Below are 12,940 nucleotides of genomic sequence, written 5' to 3'. Positions count from 1 at the left end.
CCTTAAATAACATCAAGAAAACTTGATTTTAATTATTTGATCTTAAGAAAATTGTGTGAACCCTTATAATTTATACAAAGTTGTGGTTTATGAGGTCCAGATGATTCTCGGGTTCAAGTAAACGTTTGTACCAAAGTTGAAAGTTGTCCTTCCAGGTTTTCCTCAGATCCTGCAGTCATGACAATAAGATGGCATAAAAAGAAACAAGAGACTCAAGGAGTTCGGTCTACAAGGCTTTAATCTTACATAATGTAAATACAAGACAAAAGCTTGCCACACTCAAAGATGTTTCTTTACAAAGATGTAACCAGAAAGGTTAAAAAAAACCAAAACAAAACAAAAACCCACACAACAAAGTTAGCTAAATGACCTGTTCCTGAGAAGCTGCAACAACCATTGCAACAAAAAAAAAAAAAAAAAAAAAAAAAAGCTTGGAGTGAAACAATTTTCTGTTAAAGAGGTCTGGAATATTTACACAAAAATCCTACTTGTAGTTGTACTTCACAAAAATGCACACGCCCACTCATTAAGAGGAAGCTGTTTTTTAAAAAATGGAAAAGAAAAAAAAAAATTGTAAAGAACACAATGTTCACTTTTATTTAGGTTACAAAGTGAGAACAGTTATAGATGTGGAAGCCCTGCAGCGAAAGAGAAATAAACCGCTTTCCCTTTTTTGTCAAAAGTGGACAGCAAAGTAACCGGCGGGTAAGTCACAGCTGTAGTTTGGATGCAAAGTTAACTGTACACTGGCAGACTGCTCGCTGCATTGAAATGGCTTTAGACGTAGAAAACACTCAAAGGGTTTAAAGAGGCCTCCCACAACAGTCTGTGTTACCGAGACTGAAGAGACACTGTGCGTTTCGACAGAAAACCTGTAATACGGAAGCAGGTGTAAATGGTAAATAAAGATTCTTCAAAAAACTCAAATAGCACTGTATGTATGGTCTATGATGCTAAATACATTTTAATGTATTACATTAGCCTGAGTTATTTACAGTGCATGCATCAGTAGACTCTACACAGACACTTCTGAAGTGTTGCTGACAGAAAATGGACGAGTCCACATCGACAACCCGCAGAGAGGCAACAACTCTGTGAGGGACACAGCACGAGGGCGACAAGCACAGAAACAGGGAGGACTAAGCGTTTATGTACAGCTCTGAGCCGCCGCTAGTAGAAAGCTCATACATGAAGAAAAGTGAACATGGCTGCTTTTTTTTTGTTTGTTTTTTCCTGCCAAGTCACAGAAATCCCCTGAAGAAGCTTTTAGGTTATTGGAAATGTCACAGTCAAAAAAAGAAGTCTTTGTGGGTAAAGAAAAGCCCAACTCTTTGCACAATCTCTTATATTATGATATAAAACTACTATGAAAACTGCTGGAAGCAACCTGCAAACCCCAATAGGGAAGCCATGTAGCCTAAACCATTACATGTGCCACCTAAAAAACAAAACCAAACCTACTGTATGTAGAAATCAAAGCCCGAACATCACAAACAATCTCATCTCAGCATCAGTCGTACAAAACATGATAAAAAAATGACACCTCAGAAGCGAGGTGCACCAAAGAAGCACTTGAATATCCTCACACACCCCTCTCACTTGCACAGATGCTAAATATAATAATAATGATTTTAAAAAATTTGATATCTTAACATGCTATAACATCTCGCTGGCAGCATCGGCCCTCACACATGCTCGTCTGTTCTTCATCCTCTTCTTCCATGTAACAACCAAAGGATTTATTTATTCATTAGGAAAAATAAATGAATAAATCAACTGTTGTCTATTCGTCATCTGGCACCGCTCTTAAAAGAGAAGAGAACAAGGATGAATCACAATGGAAGGAAGGGGGGAGAAGAGAGGCCAGTATTAAGCAATGTTTCCATCAGCAACTGGCAGCTCTGAAGGCTGGTGTGTGGGACTACCAAGAAGTTATTGTAAAGTAGAATATCCAACATGAAGGCTGAGTGAGGCTTTAGGCTCCTCTCCCTTTACCTTCTTAGGTACCACATGGAAGGAAAGCCTCTGCTGTTTTACTCATTCTCACGTTATTGTGACTCAAATGAAAGCAGGTTTGTTCACCAAATACACTCACAATTATTCAAATCAAACCCCCTGACGGACTTTCATCACAGTGTAGGCTATACAGGGGTCTCATTCTCCCCTCTTCCTCCCCCTCTCTTACAGCTAAGGCCATCCCTCTCTTCAGCGGTACGGTAGGTTTGTATCCGGTCACATGGCAAAAGATCAGGTCTTAAAAATATCTATCTTTCTAAATATTGACACTGTTCGGTTTGCATGTCCTTTTGTGTATTTCGCATGTGTGTTTTCCTCGTCCCTTACAGTGGTCCGTATTTGTTTTCATATCGCCCCACAACGTTCTTGTAGCGGCCGCATTCCTTCCGCAGCTCGGCCACCTCCGTCCGCAGCGCCGTGTTCTCACGCTCCAGGAACGCAGCTCGGACAGTGATCTGGTTCTCCTTCAGCCTGCGGGCGTCGCGGGAACGTTTAGCCGCCACATTGTTCTTCTTCCTCCTCTGCCAGTATTTCTCATCCTGGGGGAGCAAAACAGAAAAGAAACAGCTTGCTTACTGTGTGTTCTTTATTCTAATCAACGCACTTCAGCCTGAATCTCACCCATGTTTGCCTAATCCTGCAAATATGGCTGACAGCCAAGCTCCTTTGTCCCTGTAAACAAAACCAGCGTTCTTCTCGAGGAGCAGGAAGCAGGGAAAAAAACTGATTTCAAGATTATAACATCGCTGAGTCATGGTGAGTCGCAGAACTCAACAGCAGATCCTTTTTCAAACCTCCAACACTGATGAAATTCCAAACCGCACAAAGATAAATAGAAAGTTTGTTTGTTTGTTTTTTTAAAAAACATTTCCTGTTTATTTCAGGCAGTGACTGTAAATGTTTTCTAGCGTTCCCGCCTTCAAAAATAAATGACATTTTTAAAAACAAGCTCACATGCCTCCCACTTTCATTTTTATCAGTTATTAACAGTAATCCCAAATTACCCCGATACATGCAAGTTTAGAGCGTGTATATTAGACACAGCATTGAATAAAGCGATGAGTGAATGATTAGAAAGTTGACATATAATTGCCAGTCTATTGGCATCAGCAATGTTTCTAGTGTGATTATACAACCCTACATGTTTGAGCTCCAACTGTCTTCCTGTTTTACCGATTTGCCACGAGGCACATAAACACAATGAAGCAGCCTGCTAGACTGAAAGCGCATTTTTTTGTGGTCTTCCTCATCCAGTTGCCAGCATACCTTCTGTTCGTCGGGTACAAACACCTTCTTGGCCTTCTTAATCATAGGCTGTGGCTTGAGATCATCTTCAGAGAACTTGTGTTTGCGCGGGTCAAACAGTTCGCCCCCGGGCACGCTCGACAGGACCAAATCTGTAGGATCTGGCTCGTAGTTGACCTCAACCTCAATTTCTTCAGGGATGATGGGCTCAGGAGTCACCCTGTCCTCGTCAGTGGTCACCTCTGAGCACACAGATAAGAAACAAAAACAGAAATATGAGACACCAACTGTAAAGTCTGCCATCTCCAGTATGCGGCTGCACCAGCTTCTATTTCTGCTGTCCCGCCAGAATAGTTACCACCCACAGCTTGTTTCAGGATTAGGTGACATTGTTAGATCACACCATATCCTGTTTCGCTAACATAGTGACACAACCAAATATGAAATATAAGCATGCATTATTACCTCTATTTAGGACAATTCCAGCAGGGATTTTATACTTCTTATACAATTATACTTATCTACAAACTCTGTATTTTTATCCTTAGATTTTGTCAGAGTAGCTTTGCATGAATCACAGTTCAAACTAAGCCTTATCTTCTGTAAGCAACTTCCTTCTGGCCCCCATAAACACTCTGCTCTCTCTGACATCATACAGGGCCAAGAGGAGCCTCACCTGTAACAACATCACAGGTGATGTCAGAATCACTCTTTGTGATGATCACCACTTCCTCCTGACTCTTGTCCAGCTCCTGAATGGGCAGCAGAGTCAATGGAGACACTAGCTTGGTGATCTTTGTCTGTGCAGAGGACGTAGCCTTTTGGTTCTCCGTCTTCATGGCGTCTCCTTCTGGCGTGCCCTTTAAGTTCTCCTCTGGTGACGTGGGAATGCCATTCTCCATGAGGAACTCCTCCAGGTCCATGTACTCCAGGTGGAAGCTCTCACCATCATAGGGGATGGTTTTCTCCCAGATAGCTGGGGTCAGAGCGGCCGAAGGACCCATGTCACTCCCTCCTCCACCCAGGTCACCGGTGTCTCCAAGACACAGCTTTTCCTTGTCGGTGTCTGAAACAGGAAAGATACACATGAATATACACAGAGACACACACATATGGAGTTTTCACAAATATTATATTATATATATTTTGCTTTGACATAGAAAACATGGCTTTATAATGTATTCAGTGCTGAGAAAGAAGATTTTTTTTCTTCTCTCTGTTTCTACCCCAAACTATCCAGTGTGTTACAGTAAAATCTCCTCCCCCTCCCACTATCATCTGTCACTGTTCTGTAGAAAACTATTTTAAGTACCCTGACACCACTACATCCAGTATACAGTACAACAGCAGCAACAGTGAACGCCATTTAAGATGACTATGATTCAGTTATGCGGTTTTTAAACTGAAGGACTCATATCCACAGTAAACACACAGTGAGGGGGAAAAACAACCAGGCCGAGAATGTTATCACGCTTATTTAAGTTCTTATTCACTTAAAACCAGGTTTTATCATCAAAATATTACTTTGTTTTAACCGGAGAAAGAGTGCCTCCTGTCAACAACAGCAAAATAATTGCATTTAAACTCAGGGGCGTGTCTAGAAAAGTCTGGATGCTGAGCAGAATCGGACCCAGGAGAAAAGAGGAGGCCTTTCTAGGGTACATAGCGACTGCAGCTAGCGCTGCAAAATTAATATGCCCTCAGAGGTGTTAGCACACGCAGCGCCAACCGTATACAGGCTGCTACACTGTTATGATAAGAAGACTGTTTTAATTATTATTTTTATTATTCGCCAGCCTCTTTATTCGGGTGAACTCGTTTTAGAGCCGACATCCGCCTCTTCCTCTTCGTCAGCTCTGCGCTTACCGTCGTCTCCGTCCAGTATATTCGGCGGAGGCATTTCCATTATTTTCTTCAAAACCAGCGGGAATGAACTCGGGGCCCCAGCGGCAGTCTCCACCGTGACGAGAAGTGGCTCTCCAGACATTTTTATAATTATTTTTTATTGTCTCTTTATTATTCAAAGTTCACCGCGGAGCAAGTGCAAAAAAAAAGATGCAAACACGGCGGGTTAGCTCGTTAGCTTGATAACGCCAGCTCCTCAGCCCGCTGAACCGCCGTCACAGACTGCTTCAAAATCCACTGAATCCACTCAAACGAATTTTATCCGCGATAGCATCCACTAGAGCTTCTCTAACCCACTTCCTCGGTAACCGTGACAGTCGAAAGGTTTGTTTTTTTGTTTTTTAGAACAAACCGCGCCTCCTTGTGAAAAAACCTCCTGTTGGCTTTGTGTTGATTGGCCGGCTGAGTCTGACCTCATGAATATTAATATTACAGCGCGAGGGGGCGTGTTCCTGAAAACTATCTGCGCTCTCATTGGTTGACCGAGTTATATACATGTTCACCTAAATAAGATATATAAAAAACTATTGCAACACGTATTTTAACCGAGTTTTTTTCCCACCCTTATTCGGTTATTTAGCTTTCTTTCCAGTTCTTTTAATGTTATACGATCACATAAACACAGACAGCGAGGGTTTATAGCACCTTTTCTAAATTTACGAACAGGCAATAACTATAACCATCTAACCCAAATAAGATATTAATCAGAAATACTTGAAGATTATATTAATTGATATACTCTGACAGAAAAACCATAAAGAAGAAAAAACTGCACAAAAAGTGGGACAAAAAGCTCGGATCATGTCCTGACTAGCAAAGCCTGCCCAGCTCACATGCAAACACACGTGCAGGTGCCGCTCTTACATATCGCCCGGTTTTGTCCAATGACGCCGCGATGTGTCTCTGTGGCTCACACGCAGGCGTGAGCAAGAAGGGCGGCGCTGCAGTGCCAAAGTATTATTGGGCTGAGGAGCAGCACCTTGAGGTTTAGTTGGTGTGGGCTATGCTGCTGCAGCTAAGCAGAAGACCAAGGGGCAAAGATGTGCATGTCTGTGCTGTACCGCAGAAAGCTTAATCACGATCGTGGTCGCTGATAATTGTCCCACATCGCCTTTAAGCATACAGTAAACATTTTTTTTACTCCTGGTGAAAAAAGTGGTGGTAAAAAATAAATAAATAAACAATAATCTGAATGATGTGGAAATTGAAGCAAATCATATCCTGCGGAGAAAGAAAGAGGATTTTTAAAATCTACATCCTGTTTTCTTATGCAAAAAGGCATTTAAATAGACACATGTTATTGCCCTCCAAAGTGTGCACTAACATGAAGCATTCAGTAAGGCAACCTATGAAAGGCAGCTACATGCCTTTAGTGGGGGAGGGAGTTTTTCTCCGTGTTTGTGTCACAGCGATAAAAACAAATACAATCCCCCAAGGTCATCTGCTATAGGTGGTCACACTGAACTTTGTCCCACTTATTATATATGCCACTTAACCACAATGATAAACTATTAGCTGCATTAACAAGTAGAACTAAAATCTTGTCTGTGCAAAATTAGGGAAACAAATTAGGAAAGTATCTGTTTGTGGTCTGTACAGCTCCATGTGATTTTAGACTACGGTCCAAAATAATAAGTGTGTGTAGAGAGTTTGCATTGGAGGTGCTGGACAAGACCCTATAAGAAACTAGTTTATTTGACCTTCATGTCATGTCCTCACATGTAGACAACTCCTACAACTTCCTAATCTAAAACATACCCCAGCTAAGAGTGGGAGAGAATAAAAGCATCTTTGCAGTCCTCGCGTCAAAATCTTTGGCTTTGGAGCAACACACACCAAGACGAATGTGACATCTGATCCATCCTGGTCATTTGCGTCTGTCTCATGGTACACACGGGTTCTATTTATGATCAGTATGTACGACAGGCAGTGCACGCCTGAACGTTATTATATATGTCATCATAAAATTTCTACGTCCATATAAGGATCTGTTTTATACTGACCCTTAGTGCAGTCCTTCATCATCCTCGCTCTGCCCCTCTGGTCATGTTAAATATTAGAATACACTATTGTAACAGTGTATATAGGACAGAAAGTTTGACAAGAATAAAAGGCCCAGCTAAAAGTTTGAGGATTTCAAAAATATAGCAATAAACCAAGGCTCAATTAATTTACACACAGCATCAATAATGCCTGTGCATAAACCAAAACGCTCTCTTTCGGTCTTTCAACACTTGGCGGAAGAATTTTCGAGCATGAAAGACATCAAAATTTTACTGGTAAGTCACACGTGAGTTTACAAAGAAGAAAAAGAAAAAACGTGAGCTGACCGAGCATGCTGCCTGACATGAAAGCAGTAAATCACCATCAAAGGTATTTTAAAGAAGGAACACAGCCCCTCTAGCAAGGAACAGCTGGTGAGTGGCTCATTCCCTGACCTCGATGGTGGGGAGGATTTAGTCTCTGATCAAAACTAAAGGTGGAAAATATGGAGCTCCTGAATCTCTCTAATGAAAGGTGCTCTGACTTGAGCTGCATTAAACTACTTAATTGGACACAGAGCAGCAGAGTACTCTCGCCTGCTGTAAATTTACCACTTGCTCTCTCATGGTCTGCAAAGACCAGTTCAGGGAGCTTGAGGTGGGGCTGCAGACCATCTCAGTTGTCACAGGACAACAGGCAGACTCCTTGACAACCATTCACGCCACATTCATTACCTATGGACAAGTTAGAGTCAACTGTCAACTAACTATTGATTCATCATGCTGCATAAAGGGGCAGTTCACCCAAAAATTACATTTTAAAGCACTTGGAGCCTGAACCTAATCTAACTTCTCTCCTACAACAACAAGTCAAACATACTGTGCAGCAAAGCAACAACAACAACAAAAGGACTGCTTTTGCTTCACGAGTCATGTTAGTACTGTGATGGCCCCATTTAAAAACTCAGCCTGAGTGACTACTGTGCAGTCCTGTTAAATGGGGCAGATTTAGTCTCAATTTGAAGATATTATATCTCTGTGATCACTTACACGGAATGAAAACAGAGTCATTGCGTCGACCTCAAACGCCACCCACGCTGAGATTGTTGTGTTTGTGTTAAACACAAAACCAAAACGGTCAGCCTAAATTATATGAGGCATCATCTCCCAAGCAGGCTCACTTAAAGGGGCCACAGTGGTCTCACACACCTGCATGTTTCAGCAGTCACATACCAAACATGCTTTCCTGACTGAGACGTTGTCAAAGTGCAATTGTGCAGCAACAAAACCACCACAGGTCACAGAGGATCAGTGGGTGTTAGATACTGATCTGATTTGCAGGTCGATCTGAGTCTGCTTACTGGAGCTTTCAGCCAAAAGAGGCGGTGTTACTAATCCGTTACAACCACGAATGACAGCATTTTTATTAGCCTGCAACGCGATGATCATTAAAAACAGCAGGTGATCTTATTTTAGGGTGTTTAGCTTTATCAACATATCTCCTCTTTCACACTAAGCGGTCTTTACCACCGCAATGAAAGGATCAGTACCTGCTTTGTATGTGTTAGAGTATCGTTTTTTAAATTATAAGTGTCTATTTAGTAATTTAGTCCACGTTTTCTGTTAAATTCCTCCAACTTTTAGCTTCTAAATCCAGCCAAGGAGAAGCTCCTTGCTGTCTCATGCGGCTCAGCTGACGAGGATTACGCAACAAACACACAGTTTGCGCAAAAGTTCCCGAATTTCCTCAAAATCAGTTTGTCGCTTCAGATAAACGATCTACGTGGTAAATCTGTCTCTTAATTTTCGGAATTTTAACTTAACCAGAGCTACGTTTGGCTGTCACTTACCATTGTCGTCAAAGTTTGGAAGAGCGAACGGATGCTCAAGAAGAGCCCTGAAAATCTCTGGGATTTCAGTGGTCATGTTTTCTCCTGTGAAAGTGCACAATCCTGGAGGCCCGGGCAGTGCTTGAACGGGTGTGAGCGCTCCCGAAAAACGTCGGGAAATATTAGAACTTAGGCAGGTCTCACACTCTGAACTCGGCCGAAATTACTTAACGCGGCCCGCCCACTCCAGCTCCGCGCAGCCAATCGGCAGCGAGCATTCCCACGCAATCGACGGAAAGAACGCCCATTGGCCATACCTTATGCTAATCACAGCGCTGCCAGCCAATCCTGGGCCGCACCTGTGTTAGCGAAAGTTTAAAAAAAAAAAACGTGATCCATAGCGACCCGTTACGTTATAAGTCGGGTACAACTGGTTTTAACCCCTACATGCTCCCCACGAGTGAAGAGACTTCAGTACGATTTGAGTTCGGTGTTTTTTTTTGTTTTTTTTAAACATGGCGTATATTATCATAGAGTAACTCGCTTAGGGTCACCGTGTGGGGGACTTAGGAGCAAGCATGAGGCTAAATTTAAGCTAGCCCGCATTTACGTTCCAGTTATATGTCTGGAATAGCAATTATGTAAAGTATAGGCCTTGTAATGCTCGTCTATACACACGTTTTACACCAACTAAGACAGAAACAGTCCAATGGGTGTCAAATAAAGCTCCAGGGGCACGCCTCAGACCCCAGTGTGGCCCGCTGCAGCTTTGGTAAATGTGAGTGGAGGGGTTAAGTATTGGATTTTTAACTGTATTCTGCGAAAGCTGTAGCTTCCCACGGTCCCATGGTTTATAATACACCAGAGAAAACGAGTAATAGATTTTTTAAAAAATGACAGAAAAGTCTTTTCCCGTTTTTTTCCAGCATCTACTCTAACTTTATTATTGTTACTTTTTCTATAATTTACACATCTATTACTTAGATCAAGTCTAAAGAGTGCTGTGGACATATCTTTCATTTACTAGAGCGGGATCTCTTTATTATGCAGAAAAAGAGAGATGCTGTTGAAACGTAATCTCAGGAATTAATTGTGTAGTTTTCTATCTTCTTTACTTTCACTGGTCCGACCCACTTAAGATCAAAATGAGCTGCATGCGGCTCAGTGTAAAATGAGTTTGACACCCCTGTATTATACTAATTATGAACTTTTATGGAGTCTATTCATGCAGTTTATGTTTGCTGAGAGAAATGTCTAAATTAAAGGGCAGAGGAGAGTCTCCATTTAACTTTCACTGTGGCTCCAAAGTGCATCTAAGGCCTCAGACTGAAGAGCAGGCTCTGCAAAGGGTGTTTTGTAAGATCTCTGTAAGTCACGTGTAGGACTCGTTAAACTCTGAGCGTGGCAGTCAGACCGGTTTGTAATAAATCCTGTCACCATTAAGTTTCAGCGTTTCATATTTTGACTGCCACCAATCATACTCATGGATTAATGTCAGGGTGCTTAATTTTAAGGAATAGAATCCACTGGGTTTTGTTTTTTCTAAAAGTTTATTAAATGCTTTCAAGAGATTTGGTCCACATGTGTGATCATCAACTTCCAACCAGGGAGGAGAAAAGAGAAAAAGTCAAGAAGGGGAAAAAAATAACAACAAAATGTTGTTTTTAAAAAAGAAAAACATACAAAACAAACAAATAAACAGAGGCCTTGTTTTTTCCACTTCTTGCATCCCTGGTTTCCTCATTCGAAGTTGCCGAAAACAATAACCCAAAAAATAAAAAAAAATTCTAACCTTTTGAAAACTGATTCGTTCAGTCTTTTGTAGCTGTGTAGGTGTGTGTTGGTGCTGCCAAACACATGACACAAACTTCATCGGAGGGTGGGGGAGCCGGAGTGGCAAAGAGGCAACGGGATGGTAGGTCACTTGAATATTTCTTTTTGGAGCAGCAACTGGGCAGCGTGTAACATCATTTCACTGCGGCAAGATGCATTAAAGTGAAGTGACTGGATCAGGACACTTTATCAGAACAAACAACTTTGAAGTCAGGTGACATTCAGAAGAAGCATGCCTGTGTGAGCAACAAAATTCATTATTTGACCCCCTTTATTTTAAGAGGGGGGGTAGAGAAAAGTAATTTCTTCCACATATACGCGAGCAAATCTGGCTGTTTTATCAGATGCTTTGGCACCAGAATCCGTCACACGCTCGATAAGGTTGTGTCATGATTCGTCGGCTTTTAAACGGCACGCACACAACAAGCAGCCCAGACATTTGCTTCTTTGTTTCCCCAACCTCTCTCACAAACACTAGGGAGAGGAGCCTCACCTCAAATGATTTGCTCTCTTATTTAAACAGCAAAAACCTAAATCCAGATCGACAAATTTTAGTCTATGTTGGCCAAATGGGATTTTTAAAAAAACTCAAATTATATTTTCTTTGGGTGAGCGCCACTCTCCTTTATAGCCTGTCCCATTTAACTCTCAAAAGCAAGATGAGAACACATTTCTGACCACAGCACACTTTTCAACAGCCACGGAAAAAAAGACAGCCCATCATCTCTTATTCAGATTACCTTATAAGGGTGTCTAAGTATTATAATAGGTATCAAGTATCATATACTGTATATAGTAAGGAGGGTTATACAATAGGGGTATGTTATCATCTTATAGGTGAAGTATATTGAATAAGGCGCTATACGGGAGTATATAAGCCTCTGTGTATGCGGTCGTTTCCAGATCTGTCCTTGCCCGGTGAATCAGCTCAACCAAAGAGGCAAAGCAAAGGCAGTGAGCAGTGAGTTCTGCTGGTAGGATCAAACTGAGACACTGCAAGAAGGAAAGACGTTACAGTATATATACTTTAATCATCAACTATCTAGTTTTACCCTTTGGTCCTACCAGAAGATCTCAGATATAGCGCTCATTTACAAGTCTACAGCTGTTGGCAGCTGATAAATGAAATCTACCAGAATCTGTGTTTTCTGCTCACTGCCTTCACCCCCAAACAGAGCTGTGCACTAGCAGCATACACAGATGCATATTATATTCATACATGGATACATATATAAAGAGAGAGTTATACATTGCAATTAACATACATATATCAATAGCATATAGAAGAGAAATCGAAATAGCAATCATTATAGTCATCATATTCATCATAATACTAGGAGCAGTAGTAATACGATCCCTCGAAGAAGCTAATAAGAGGGCTGTTCCAGACAAGGCCTGATCTGCTGCCACGCGACCTGCCAGACTGACGTGCGAGCTGCGTTTTTGGTCAGCTCGTTCAGTGGTCAGCAACATCAGAAAACTCATGTAAAGTAAGTATCCTGTGGTTTGATGCTCTTGTTTCTTTAGGTCTCTTCTTTGCTCCTCTTAACCACAGCGTTCTCCTGTACTAGCAGAGTGTACAACTGGAAAATTACAGCATCCTGCAAATCCAGTTTACGCTGTTCTGATTGCGGAAAAAAAACAAAACAACTTCAACTTGACTGACTTGTTTGACTTCTAGCCCTCTGCTCCAAGTGCAAATATTTGACCCTCTCGGTGATCCATCTCTCCACATTCAGCCACTTGTATCTAACCCTGTCTGGAACAACCCACACTGAAGGAAAACTTTTCAAAATAAAAAGAATCTTTAAAAAAAAAAAAATTCACTATAGTCATCTAGTTCAGCGATACATGTCATATAGCAATACCTCAATAACAAGAAGTTCTATGTAATCAATACAGGTTTTCAGGTTATATATTTATTAAGCTTAACTGCTAAGTTATCAATTATTATTAGTAGTATAGCATTATTTGTAAATATGTATAATATGTATGTATCTGAATATAGACATACCTTCATCGTGTCTATCCACATTAAAGGCTAGAATAAGATGGCAACAGATATCCTGTGTGTGTGTGTGTGTGTGTGTGTGTGTGTGTGTGTGTGTGTGTGTGTGTGTGTGTGTGTGT

At 41.4% G+C, this 12,940-nt stretch overlaps 1 protein-coding gene across 2 annotated transcripts; it reads right to left on the bottom strand.

The window, feature by feature from the left end:
• Positions 1-220: 220 nt before the first annotated feature.
• tefa (TEF transcription factor, PAR bZIP family member a) lies at positions 221-9,216 on the bottom strand. 2 transcript variants are annotated; one of them, XM_026177208.2, is made up of 5 exons: positions 8,999-9,216; positions 3,938-4,327; positions 3,283-3,503; positions 2,344-2,555; positions 221-1,805 (listed from the first exon to the last, which is right to left on the bottom strand). In XM_026177208.2, exons 1-5 carry the CDS (start codon positions 9,072-9,074, stop codon positions 1,784-1,786), a joined length of 921 nt encoding a protein of 306 aa, XP_026032993.2. In that variant the 5' UTR covers positions 9,075-9,216; the 3' UTR covers positions 221-1,783. The 2 variants fall into 2 exon arrangements, with proteins under 2 accessions (XP_026032993.2, XP_026032992.2); XM_026177207.2 differs by lacking the exon at positions 8,999-9,216 and adding an exon at positions 5,128-5,495.
• Between the last annotated feature and the right edge of the window lie 3,724 nt (positions 9,217-12,940).

The sequence above is a fragment of the Astatotilapia calliptera genome, chromosome 8 (genome assembly GCF_964374335.1).
Source record: "Astatotilapia calliptera chromosome 8, fAstCal68.1, whole genome shotgun sequence".
Lineage (NCBI taxonomy): Eukaryota > Metazoa > Chordata > Actinopteri > Cichliformes > Cichlidae > Astatotilapia > Astatotilapia calliptera.
This window is presented reverse-complemented; position numbering and strand designations above follow the sequence as displayed.